Source organism: Gadus morhua, chromosome 19, assembly GCF_902167405.1.
Source record: "Gadus morhua chromosome 19, gadMor3.0, whole genome shotgun sequence".
In the NCBI taxonomy this organism is placed as follows: Eukaryota; Metazoa; Chordata; class Actinopteri; order Gadiformes; family Gadidae; genus Gadus; species Gadus morhua.
In genome coordinates this window covers 10,875,530-10,888,333 of record NC_044066.1, presented here as the reverse complement: position 1 = coordinate 10,888,333, position 12,804 = coordinate 10,875,530, and the positions used below count along the sequence as shown (strand labels likewise).

The 12,804-nt window shown below is 40.8% G+C and overlaps 3 protein-coding genes across 3 annotated transcripts in view; all 3 read right to left on the bottom strand.

The window, feature by feature from the left end:
- Positions 1 to 471: 471 nt before the first annotated feature.
- LOC115531931 (peptidyl-prolyl cis-trans isomerase) lies at positions 472 to 4,064 on the bottom strand. Its single transcript, XM_030341294.1, has 5 exons — positions 3,785 to 4,064; positions 2,697 to 2,727; positions 2,402 to 2,490; positions 1,398 to 1,570; positions 472 to 878 (listed from the first exon to the last, which is right to left on the bottom strand). The coding sequence occupies exons 1-5, from the start codon at positions 3,851 to 3,853 to the stop codon at positions 746 to 748; spliced, it is 495 nt and encodes a 164-aa protein (XP_030197154.1). The 5' UTR covers positions 3,854 to 4,064; the 3' UTR covers positions 472 to 745.
- A 2,383-nt stretch (positions 4,065 to 6,447) lies between these two features.
- LOC115531927 (peptidyl-prolyl cis-trans isomerase) lies at positions 6,448 to 9,842 on the bottom strand. The gene is made up of 5 exons (XM_030341291.1): positions 9,554 to 9,842; positions 8,481 to 8,511; positions 8,277 to 8,365; positions 7,743 to 7,915; positions 6,448 to 6,819 (listed from the first exon to the last, which is right to left on the bottom strand). The coding sequence occupies exons 1-5, from the start codon at positions 9,731 to 9,733 to the stop codon at positions 6,687 to 6,689; spliced, it is 606 nt and encodes a 201-aa protein (XP_030197151.1). The 5' UTR covers positions 9,734 to 9,842; the 3' UTR covers positions 6,448 to 6,686.
- A 1,282-nt stretch (positions 9,843 to 11,124) lies between these two features.
- Positions 11,125 to 12,804, bottom strand: part of ogdhb (oxoglutarate dehydrogenase b) — an 18,522-nt gene continuing 16,842 nt past the window's right edge. The window contains exons 22-23 of the mRNA XM_030341265.1: positions 12,090 to 12,244; positions 11,125 to 11,934 (exon numbers count right to left, since the gene is read on the bottom strand). Of these exons, the coding sequence (XP_030197125.1) occupies positions 11,814 to 11,934; positions 12,090 to 12,244 (276 nt within the window). The 3' untranslated portion in view covers positions 11,125 to 11,813. The remainder of the gene's footprint in view (positions 11,935 to 12,089; positions 12,245 to 12,804) is intronic.

Here is a 12,804-nt window from a genome sequence, read left to right as displayed (position 1 = left end):
GCATTGCAAAAGCTTTCTCAACTAACAAAATGTTCAAAAGAAGATTTAAATGGTATAGTTAGTTTGCACTAACTATATCAAGACTCAATTAAACATGTTTTACTTTCGGACCTACTTCAATATTACCGACCTATTTTAAACGAAGCTGCTTGATCACATCAGCTTGAGGCAACAAGGCTCATGAAATATAAAGTAGCCCGGAAGAACCAATGCATTACAAATAGCTTAAGAGCAACATACAATCAACCTACCTCATTCTTCTCCTCAACACCATCAATAGTTATGGCAAAGAAAACTCTTAATATCCCCATTTAAAATAAGGCATGCAAGCCGAACAATGATCTACTAAAACAGTATAACATGATCTGTTTAATATGCTAGTGTTGAGGGGTAGGGAATGAGTGGGACCAACTCTTAAAATTCCCAGATTAACCAGCCAGCAGACTTTTAACATTGAACCCTGAAATTAACTAGCGTTCCAAAATACTTTTTAATTGGTCACATGCTTGTTTATTGACTCTGTGGGGTGTAACCATTCATCCAACAGTTAATAGACATGATACACGTATTGGGTATCCTACACGAAAATAGGTCATAAACATTTGCCTCATAATAGGGCCGAATAATAAATGGTATTTTAATGAATATTTACTTTAGATGGTACAGTTGTCAGGATATTCAACGGGATGGGCGTTTACAGATTTAAGTGCTCATGTTAAGGGAATGGTAATACACAAGGGCCCATTTAAAGTTGACCACAATCTGCGATATTGACTTTTGTTTTGACATTGCCACCGCTAGAGCCTTCTTTCTCCATCTTCTTGACAACATCCATTCCTTCCACCACTTCGCCGAAAACCACATGCTTGCTGTCCAGCCTGTAAGGAAAAATATCTTTTAAGAACATGAAAATGTGCAAACACATCGATTTGGCTGCTTTTGCATTCATTAAAAGCCTCAATGTCTAACATTTCAACCAGCTCATATTATAAAATGACCTGGCCGTATCTGTAGTCAAAGCTGATCGATGGGGATTCCATAATGTTAATAAAAATAAATAATGTGCTGGCCAGCCCATACCTCTCCAACCAACTCCCCCCACACCCAAAGCTACGCTACTTAATAACAGTTGACAGCCAGTAGAATGGACAGAACATTGTTTATTACCGAGTATGACTTTAAGAATAACACTGTTGTAGAAAACGGTCATTAGTTTGGTCATAGTCTCAAGAATCAGAATTTAGATCGAAAATCTGAAGGCACTGCATCTCAAATCTAGGTTACACTTTCTTCCGCATCATATTGGTTTCAACCAATCATGTGGCTGCAGGGTTCTGCAAGTGCGTTTTACGCCCTTACAGATAGAGACAAGTGTAACAGAAGCACATGAAACATACCACTCAGTGGGTTTGGTGCAAAGGAAGAACTGAGAGCCGTTGGTGTTGGGACCAGCATTGGCCATGGACAGGATACCTGGGCCGGTGTGCTTCAGCACAAAGTTCTCATCAGCAAACTTCTCTCCATAGATGGACTTGCCCCCTGTTCCGTTATGTTTGGTAAAATCCCCTCCCTGTAAAAAAGAAAAGATAGAAATTAGCTCCACAATTCAACCATTCACCCTTCTTATTCTTCTGCCATTGGGTGTGTGCAAATAGTAGATCCCTCCAGACATTCAGGTTTGCAGGGGTCCACAATGCACATGACCACCCATGTTATGAATATGTATCTCAGAACCACAGCTCCAAGCAGATGCTTCCACAATGATGGAGGCAAGGTGCGCCATGGTGCCCGAGGAATTCAAAAACCATTTTATCCCAAATAGACCTATTCTAAATAATGATAAAGAAGAAGGCATTAAGGCATTTCCAAGATGATGAGATGTTTCTGCTTTACTTTACCAACTGGATTTGGCAACGGCGAACAGAGCAAGAGCGTTTAATCCGATTGTTTAAAAACCTAAGGCCACACCCATATTTGGACATGATAAATGAGGCAGCCATGTCCAGACACGGAAAGTAACTTCGTAACGCAGGTTTGAATATCTGGATGATCTCACGAGGATAGCTGGGAGAATTAGAATTAAAAAATACCCGAAAGCGCTCCCTTCATGAGCTAGGCAAGTTCTGTGGTACACACTTGATTTCGATAAGGGGCTTTCTATATTGCAGGTCAGACTTTCGCTACCTCCACTCTGATCAGATTTGGGGTGTAGCCAGAGTATTTGAATGATGTTACCTGGTACCCCAAAACGGCCAATAACAAAGAACCCAATGCAACAGCATGCATTTAACCCATCGAGGGTTCTCCTTTAATAAGCATCAAAATGTCATTGATAACTTCTTGGATCAAGTTAAAAGTGTCGACAAATCAGAGTAGGACAATTAGAAGGTTTTTGCATTACCTGACACATGAAGTTGGTAATGATACGATGAAAACCGGAGCCTTTGTAGCCAAAGCCCTTCTCTCCTGTGCACAATGCCCGGAAATTCTCTGGAAACATAGACAAGTAATTGAACACACAGACTTGCAAAAATATAGCATCAACTTTGAACTTGAATGTCTCAAACTCAATTTCCAAGCACGAAACATAAGCCACCATAAGATTTATAATGTTTTAATAGTGACATTGGTTTTTTTTTACATTGTACATGCGTTTATTTTTCTATTGAGTTAATTGAGCCTGAGCCTTTACTTACCAGCAGTCTTTGGAACCACATCAGCCCGCAGCTGTAAACAGTAGATATAAATATAAACTGCATTACCTTTACCATAAACATATTTTCCTAACCCCTTTACAGCTGAATGTTAAACCTAATGCATTTAACCCAAAATAGAATAAACATAATTACGATATAATGAATAATATTATCAAATCAAATGTTGGCCTACTATTGCAAGGGATAGCCTACGGAGTGAACATTGATAACATATCAAATGTAAAATAGTATTACAAGGCCTTATAATATTATTTAGCTTAAAACATAGCTTTTTAGATTCAAAGGCTATATCTAATTTATTGTTAAACATACGCTGATGTGTCGTGTTTACCTTCTTCGTTATTGCTGTCAGAACAATTGTTGTGACGCATAATCATTCAACATGTAAAATAACCACTAGTACATGGGTAGCCCACACCGATTCGGATTAAATCCTAGAGCGCAGTTGTACCTAACCAGTGTGGCAAGGTGAGGCGTGTTGTAACTGCTTCCCGTCGTTTAATCTAGGTGTGTCCTTAAACTTGAACCATAGGCCTCTATTCTGACACAGGCTACTGCAGCGATTGTGAGCGAGGGAAGCATGCGTTGAAAGTAGACCGCTTCCTGGTGCGGCCTACAATGGGCCTATATTTCCTACTATGCACGATGTGCTTCGTTGTTGATTAATAATTCCAAAATGCAAGTTATTGCTTCATTTCAATATATTTATTTAAAATAAAGCAATTGCGAGTCCGATTGGTTTGAGCCTGCAACCGTGGGACTTTCTCGACTGCTGTATCCTACACTACATCATTTTTTTTTGTTGTTGCGACGGTCTTCTCTGTGAAACCGATTGTTCATATAACCTTATCCTAACGTTAGTTATGTGTCCAAGCGTATTCTTCATCTTCATTCCCTATATTGCAATGTCTCTTTGGGGTGTTGCATGTCTTACCCTCTTAATGGTTCGGAACCACAATAGCATACCCAAACCAACAACAAAGCCTAATAAAGACTGGCTACATTTGACGACAATTAAAGATCCAACTCCATCCAATTAAGCAACAAATGAATTAACATCAACATACCACCATTTCAATCCTGCCAGCGGGGGCACCTCCAATAGTGATGTCGAAGAAAACTCTAGGGTTTGCCATTTTTAAGGAGAGAGTTGGAGTCTTGCCAGGTTGTGAGACTCAACTGCGGAGGAATGGTCTGCACAATCCTAGTTATGGGAGGAGAAGGAACGCCTCATTATTCAGTACACTGGCTGCTTTTCTGCGCGCGCGCGCAGAGCTCTGAACGCCAATGGCTTTAACCAATGAGAAACGTAGGCTGGTGTTACTGCTGTCTTAGTTCAGTTTACTTTTAACCTACGTTCTGGGCGCTGTTCATATTTGTATTAATCATCATGGTCAAGAGGCTATTGGCAGCTAAAGAAACGCTTTATTTAGTAGCATATTTATTTATAGCACGATGTAAAGCGCTTTGGGTGAAAAGCGCTTTATAAATGCAATACATTCTTAGTTATTACTTTTCCTGGTTTATTCCCGTAATTTGGATTCGAAACTTCGCCCATCAGCTTTCCACATACGTAATATCAGGAATAACTATCCATCCCTACTCTCAAATGTGGATTGTTTTATTTTTCAGTTACTTGTTTGGCCTCAATCGCAGGCCTAGGCGGCCTATATGTTTATGTATACATTTCATGTTTGCCTCTTCAATGTTATCGTGTATAACATTGCGTATACTATATATATTATTCATTTTATTCCTATTATTATTCATTTACAATTATTCATTCAAATGGTTAAATTAGTTAAGAGAGGCAGCGATTATATGTAATCGAACCATGTGTAGACCGTTCAAGCTCTAGCAAATTCATTATAAAACTAAAAGATTACAAATAGAGACGATGTCGGACGCTTAAAAAGAGAGCGCTGAACAGCTGTGTGTGACGGCTGCGTTCATCCAACAGACAATGCGTTGGCCCGCCAGGTTACCATCTCCATCGTCCTTGCTGTCCACTACACGGAGAGTTAAAAGCTCTCCATTGCACACAAAGCCATACGGGAGAGACAGACGGCTTAGCATGACAGCAATAAGTACAAGACACGTAGAACGTGAACACACTTGGGCTACTTCAGTCAGGCTCACAGCCCCGACAGACTGCCATCTGTCAGGTTCTGGTCCGACAGAACCCCGACTTGCGCAGTCCGTAGACCTAACTTTAGGCATCCCTCAGCGGGCGACCCGAACAAGAGCCCTACTTTCTCATTAATGATGTATGTAAATTATGCAAACCTGGAACAGGCCTAATGACAGCAGACAGCAGTATTGCATCCAAACATATGCGTTCAACTAAGATCGTTCTTTTAATTAGTATAACAGGGCTTTTGTAATCCTTAAAGTGCCAAATCCAGCAAGATCAAAGACACCTATTTCTGTAACGTTATCCCAGTTATTTTAAAAGGCCTGTATGGTCATTAACAACACACCAGCCTCTAGACAAGGAAAAACACCCCAAACCCAGAAGGAAGGAACATGGAACAACGCAGAGGGATCCATCCTTCCAGGGGTGGTTAGATACTTAAAATGTCACCAAGTTAGTAACGATGAATGGTGTGGCTTTATCCTCCCCGTGAGCCATGTTCTATTGGTTGTAGTCTAGTCAACCATGACGAAATTATGTTCATCCAGAACATACCTGGTTGAGAAGAAAAAGGCCCGATGATTCAGTATGGGAGTGTGGTTTGTGTATTTATTGGTGGATTTAAGTTAAGCAGCTGATTGAGGTCAAAGAGGGCACGTTTTTCGAGGGAAGTCTTGTTGGGTTACCGATGACTCAACGAATGAAACTAGTATGCTAGTGGATTTACCCCTGCCTCTTTTCCGCTTCCTTTGAATTGAAATGAATGTTGACCGAAGGAAAGTGCTTTTAGTACCTAGGCCCCCCTAGAGCGAAGAGCAACACGAACACACGGAGGGACAATGGAGCAGTCTGTATTGTGGTTGGTTTGGGGATCGTACAGCTTGCTATCTAGAATGTGATATCTGATATCGCATTCGCAGCCCGTCTATTGAGCCCCTCCCAGTTAACAGGCGGGAGACTTCAGAATTCAAAACACTAACGGTCTTTCGACTTCAACTGGCTGTGCCAATGTATGACGCGGCCTGGCGTGACTCGGATGTGGGCGGGGCTTTCCCAAGAATCATTTAAATCACTATGGATCAGTATTTACTAGGTAGATCAAATACATCTGCAGAATTCAACAGGCCCACTTATGCAATATTATATGTAGTCACATGAAATAAAACGTTGATAGGATGGGGGAAGTAATTTTAAATAGTGTAGTATTTCTGAAAACTGCATGGAATGTTTACATTCAGAAATATATGCGCTGTACATCTGTGCTACAGTGTGATCAACTCCTGTAAAATAACGTTCCAAGCTTCTTCAATCCAACCAAATGTTAAATCATTTTTATACTCGTTAAATAAACAGAATTACAAAAGATTCACTCACTCGCTTCCGAACAAAGAAATCATCTTACATTCTGCATGACTCGTTTCTCCCAAACACCTTATCATCCATTGGAACCAAATCGGTTCCTTTGCTGACCTCATATTCTTGACCACCCGTTGTAGAGGTCCCCAGCATACTTTAGGACTTGATATTTTGTATGATTACCCAATCAGACCAACAATGAACCCTGAATGACTCGTCACTACAAAAAAATTTGCTTGATCACGCTTGTTAATTTACTGTTTATTATCAAAGGGTGTCAATCATCCAACAATTTATAGCAATGATACAGAGTATCCTACACGAAAAACATAAACATTTGCCTTATAAGTGGGCCGAATAATAATGTTTCTTTAATAATTGGTCAATTTAGATGTTACAGTTAAGATATTCAAGGGGATGGGTGTTTCCAGATTTAAGATGTGCTCATCTTAAGGGAATGGTAATACACAAAGCCCCATTTAACATTCACCGCAATCAGCAATCACAATTTTAGCTTTTGGTTTGCCACCGTTAGTTCCTAGTTTGTCCATCTTCCTGACAACATCCATGCCTGTCACCACTTTGCCAAAAACCACATGCTTGCCGTCCAGCCTGGAAGGAAGAAGAACTTGATGTTAGAACATGCAAATGTGATCGATTGGGCTGGTTTAGCTTCCCATTACAAGTTACATTTCAAGAGTGTTAATAAAATTACCGATATATTATACAATTCAAATGCTGTCCAGACAGTACCCATCCCAGTCACGCCCTGCACAAAGCCAAGCTTCTCTAGCTAGTGTCAGTTCCAAAGACAGAACAGTTACTCATTACACCTTAAAGCTTAACATGGAAAAGTGTTTGTTGTAGTTGGGTTGATCAGTCTCACAAAACCCAAATTTAGATTCATATCCAAAGTACCTGGACATATCAGTGGTCAATGCTGATCGATGGGGGTTACCATGATATCAATAAAAATGCTTGCAAGCCCACACCTATCCCACTCCCTCACCCACCCACACAGCCAGCCAAGCTATGCTAGTTAGCAACCCAGTTGCACTGCCAGTACACTTAATTACCCAGTTAACTTTAAGAATAACACTGTTTTAGTAGTCAGTAGTTAGTCGTAGTCTCAAAAAATAGAATTAAGATGAATATCTAAAGTCTGAAGACTAGCTTAAATCTAGGTTAACGGGACGTTTCCCCTTCATATTCGTTTCAACCTATTATTTGGATCTGCACGTGAGAAATTAAAAGGCAGAAGTTAACTAGAAAGTGTCTGAAAAGGTTTTAAAGCAACATGTAGACTGGGTACTGTACAAATAACCACATTAAAAGGCTCAAGCCCTTGTACAAATTTGTTTTCTAGATTAGTCCAACAGCAAAAGGATGAGGCGCAATTCTGCCCATTGTAGTTGGTTACCGCCCAGACGTTGTGCTGTCTCCACAATAAGTTCTGCTATAACATTAGGACTGCTGGGGCAGAGATTAGGTTGGTCGCAACAGAGAGAAGTATCAAATAAGCACATCAAACATACCATTGAGTTTTTGCTGTGCAGAGGAAGAACTGGGAGCCATTGGTGCCAGGACCAGCATTGGCCATGGATAGGATACCTTCACCTGTGTGCTTCAGCTGGAAGTTCTCATCAGCAAACTTCTCCCCATAGATGGACTTGCCACCGGTTCCATCGCCTCTGGTGAAATCACCTCCCTGTAAAAAAAATAGCACAAATTAGCTCTACCATTAAAAAAATGTCTTCTGCCAAGGTTTATGAATGATGGACAGACTTGCATTGGATGAACCCCACTACACATGCCAGGGCATTATTGGTTTACAGGGAAGCCTTGAGGAAGTATAATGTGACCATCCTAATCTTGAGGGTTCACATTTACTTTCCCTTTGCACAATAGTGCAACCTTGAACCGTTTGAAATCTTCCGTAAAACAAAGAACTATAGGACCAATCAGCACCGATGGAAGGAACTTTCAGTTCACAACGAGAGAGCTCATCCATCGGTCACTTCAGAAGTGTAGCCCAGTCTGACTATCACAATTAGGCTGTTTTGCTTTACCTGGCACATGAAGCCCGGGATGACCCGATGGAAACTGGAGCCTTTGTAGCCGAAGCCCTTCTCTCCTGTGCACAGTGCCCGGAAATTCTCTGCAAAAATAGATCATGTTTAATGTAATTGTACATCATATACACACACAAATGTTTGATAAAGTATCCGTTAAGGGTCAATACACTCATATTGTGATAATTTGCCTTTACTTACCAGCAGTCTTTGGAACTACGCCAGATTCCAGCTGCAAGAAACAGACATGTTAGTTCACATAACTAAATATACATATAAACTGCATACTATTACTCTTCTCATAAACGCTTCACAAATGAAGGTTTACTAATTCATTCGATTCAAAATGAAATATAATCCGTATTCGTCTACGACTGCAAGTTATTTAGAGGGATCATTTACAAAAGATGAAACCATGTGTAATCGTATCATAAGGCCTTATATTATTTAGCGTACAAAACATGTACCACGGGCTACAATACACAATTTACCCCAAATATTGACGAACATTTCTATATCAAGTAAAAATAGTGTAGGCTCTATTGATTTTATTGTAAAACATCCTGGTGTTAAACCTTTGCTAAGGCTGCATGTTATCGGTGGAAACAATCCAACGATTGTTGAGGAAAAATCACGTGTAAAATAACCACTACCTGAAGGGGAAGCTTTGCCCGATTTATATTCAGTCCTACAGCACGTTGGTACCCAACAAGTTTGCCGTGTTGCAATCCCTTTAACTGCGCTTCATCTAGGAGCCGTTGAATCTCTTCGCCTTCAACCATAGGCCTCTATTCTAGCAACGTTACTGCAGCGATTGTGAGCGAGGGAAGCATGCGTTGGAAGGAGACCGCTTCCTGTTTAGGCCTATACTTCCTACTATTGTGATTTGCCTCTTGGTTGATTAAAAATTCCATAATGAATGTTCTACTTCATTTCCATACATATGAGTGGGATTGCCCGTCTGAAGATTTGTATGAACCTGTATCCTTGGGGCATTATTTGACTGCTGTAGTTGTTATATTCTACGGCCGTGTCTGCGGTGCGTGAAAGCGATTCTTCATACATCATGCTAATGCGCATTTTTCATAATCCTTCCCTAAACACCGATTTTGTGTTGGGTGTGGCGTGCATTAGGTCCCAAAAAGGTTGGAAGCCACATAGAATACATTATATCCAAAAAATATATATATATATCAACGATGTACAATAAAGTCGATCTTCATTTTTCGACAACCAAAGATCAAAATACCATTAAACATATACCGTCAACATACCTCCATTTCAATCCGGCCAGCTTTTTCACCTGAGACGGTGATTTCGAAGAAAACTTTAGTTGTCATTTTGAGGATTGGGTTTGAGGTCTCCAAGGCGGAATGCGGATGAAGGGTTTGCTGTGGAACCTTTATTGGAGAAGCAGACTCATTACCCGCTACACGTGGCGCGGTTGTGCGCATGCGCGGGGAGTTCTGAAACCGCGCAACGGCGTGGTTCCGGAAGTTAGAATCCTATTCATTGTCTTCTTAGAGGTTTTGATATTATCCATAATACCATCCGTTACCATCCAATGTATACTTAACACGAACCATACTATTGTGAAACGATGCTATATGCTCATGGGGCAAAGTTAAAGAAACGTTTTCAGAAAAAATAAAAAAACAGTTTGATTCGTGATGTCACTGAAAATAAGTACACCACCCATAACACAACGTCTCTGATTGGTGGAGCTCGCTATTACCGTTGAAATGTTTACCGCACCGACGAAAGTCAAGGCGTCGAATAGTGGACTGGAGTCTGTCTAGTTTACCACAGCGCTACCAAGATTTCCCTTTCTGACGAGATGCTGTTATTATTTAAAGATGAATTCAAGAGTGTCCAAAGGGGGGAAATCACGCTTGTCACGTCAGTGAATTCAAGTCAGGCCATGTACTGGAGTTTAGGGTTTGTTAGGGCCAGCTCGTGGGTTGTCAGGGCCAGTATAAAGGAGAACTTGTGCCGAGTTTTAGTTTTTGGCTAGTTAGGTAGCTGCATTAGTTTATCCAATCATGTTGCAGTGCAGTGCATATTTAAAAAATACAATTAGCCTACAGAACATACCAAATTACATGTAGGGCCAAGTTAATGTTCATAACAACAAAAGCGTACAGTTAGTGAACTGTAACCAAGTTGACCAAGCTGTAGATTAAAAAGCTGTAACTGGAGAAAGACAATGGTGTAATAGAAGATAGCTAACCTTAGCTAATTTAGGTGTTTAAAAAGTGAGTGAAATAATAAGAAAAGTAGAAATAACATGACAACTATTTGTATGATATTATAAAGGTGTTACACCGTACGGTTGAGAGTTGTGATTGGTGAAACCAAGAGACACTTGGTTTGTACTTAGCCTTGAGGGACACCGGTGTCAAGAGTGCAGGGTTTGGACAAGGAGCCATTCCATGTGCCCTGAGAGTTGCAATTCGTCAGGTAGGATGTGAACCAGGATAGCCAGAGTCAGTGATGCTGAGTTCAGCTAGAGTGGCGAGGAGGATCCGTGAACAGGTCGTGGAGAATGAGAACCGATTAGAGGGACGAGGCTCCGTCTACACGAGCCCACTCTATCCCCGCGAGGAGGGCCATCTCAGTGGAGTTTGTATTCTTGAAGCCAGACTGATGAGGGGCAAGCGGATTTGTAAGAGATAGGACAATCAGAAGCATCTGCAGTTCATCTCAGAACTCCAGTGTTCTAAGTTTCTTTCATTCAAACAAGGTTAAAGCTTTGAAAATCCCTGCACATCATACTATAAACTCTCTCTCTCTAACACACACACGCTTAAGTACATATCTACAAAGAAATTATCTTGCAACATCGTTATACTGCATCATTTTTATTTCTCCAAACCCATAAAATAATATAAAAAATAAATAGATTTGATTTTTTTTTATGTCCTTCGGCAGTGAAGAGGTTCATAATGATTGTACAGGGAGGTTATTGAACCGTGACTATAATGAAGAGACATAAATGAAATGAGTTGAACAAATTGAATAGCTATCTTCCAGATGTTGAGATTACTTTATTATATCAAATTTAGAAGATTGGCTACTTAGGAATCTTATATAATTTGTCTATAACAAAATAGTTAGAATCTCTGTTAGTTTTTTGAATTAACTAATGAACAAAAAAAAAAAAAAGAATATTTAAATATATTTAAAGCTAAACGTATAGAGCTTTAAATATAATTATTTGTGCGTTGCTGATAAAATGTCTAAAATATCCAGAAATAAAGGCACTTAATTGGGCTTGGATTTAAAATCATGTAATATGTTTTTCATCACCCAAAATTGCAATGTCATTCTTGTTCCAACAGTAATTAACGCATGCAAAACTTGCATATTTTTCTGAAATGTTGGAAAAGCTACGGCAACAGCCACATCCAAGATCAAGGTCAATGTATACTGTACTACATTCATTAGGTAAAATCCCTTCAATGCCTCCTCTTCATTTGGATAGTATGTTCTCCCTGGTAACAGCCGGAAGAAGCAGATGTACAGCCGCACAGGTCACTGTTCCCCCGAGGTCCCTGGGAGGTCAAACGCCGTATCCAGGAACCGCTGGAGCTCTGCCAGGTGGGTTTGCTTGTTTCCTGTTGCGGGGGCTGCGGCCGGCCCGCGACCAGCGTACCTACACACACAAATAAAGACACGATGTACCTTCGGACATTCTTTGCTGAATAAATACGATAACTGCGAAAAAGATAGTTCACACCAAAATACAACGATGCGCTAAGGCGAAAAGTGTTCGTCACTTTCCCAAACCAATCGGAAAGCGGCACTCACAGAACAGGGCGTGTGCGTGCGACGGCGGTGCGGATGCGAGGCTTAATGTAGTCGTGGTATCCCTGGTTCTTGTGCTCCTCCTGACACCACATCAGGTCGGCGTGGTGGAAGCGCTCCACCTCTTCCTTCACCAGGTCAAAGGGGAACGGGGAGAGCTGGGAGAGAGTAGAACACACAGCGTGGATCCTCCCGGACAAACTGGAAAACCAAATGTTTACCATGCTGGGACGTGACCAGTGTTTAAAAGAGAAATACTGTAGGTGTGAGTGTGTTTAGCCGTTACAAGCCGTTTTTAAAACCTGCCTCTTCTGACATCGCAAGTGGGCGTGTCCACCTAGATGTGTGCTCGTGGTATAATATGTCACCTTTAAAGACATTGTTTGCATTGTTACATTTACATTTAGGGTATTTAGAAGACGCTTTTCATCCAAAGCGACTCATAATGGTTCATACACACATTCACACACCGACAGCGGAGTCAACCATGCCAGGCGACAGCTAGTTTGTTGGAAGCAGTTAGGTTAGGTGCCTTGCTCATGGACACCTTGACACGCTCTGAGGAGCCAGGGAACGCACTAGAAACCTTTTGGTTATGAGGCAACCCGCTATATATCAATAACTAAGCCAACCCCAATTATCACTCACATACTCTTTAAGAATGAATGTGTGGAATGTGTTTCATACACAACAGCTATTACTATTATTAATAGTACGG

Excerpts from the sequence above, each read along its gene's own strand:
- LOC115531927 (XM_030341291.1), bottom strand. The coding sequence starts at position 9,733 with ATGCGCACAACCGCGCCACGTGTAGCGGGTAATGAGTCTGCTTCTCCA. Across the intron at positions 8,512-9,553 it reads CTGGCCGGATTGAAATGGAG|CTGGAATCTGGCGTAGTTCC; the intron begins GTATGTTGACGG and ends TGTTTCTTGCAG. Across the intron at positions 7,916-8,276 it reads TCCCGGGCTTCATGTGCCAG|GGAGGTGATTTCACCAGAGG; the intron begins GTAAAGCAAAAC and ends TTTTTTTTACAG.
- LOC115531931 (XM_030341294.1), bottom strand. The coding sequence starts at position 3,853 with ATGGCAAACCCTAGAGTTTTCTTCGACATCACTATTGGAGGTGCCCCC. Across the intron at positions 1,571-2,401 it reads TTACCAACTTCATGTGTCAG|GGAGGGGATTTTACCAAACA; the intron begins GTAATGCAAAAA and ends TCTTTTTTACAG. Across the intron at positions 879-1,397 it reads TGCACCAAACCCACTGAGTG|GCTGGACAGCAAGCATGTGG; the intron begins GTATGTTTCATG and ends TTTTCCTTACAG.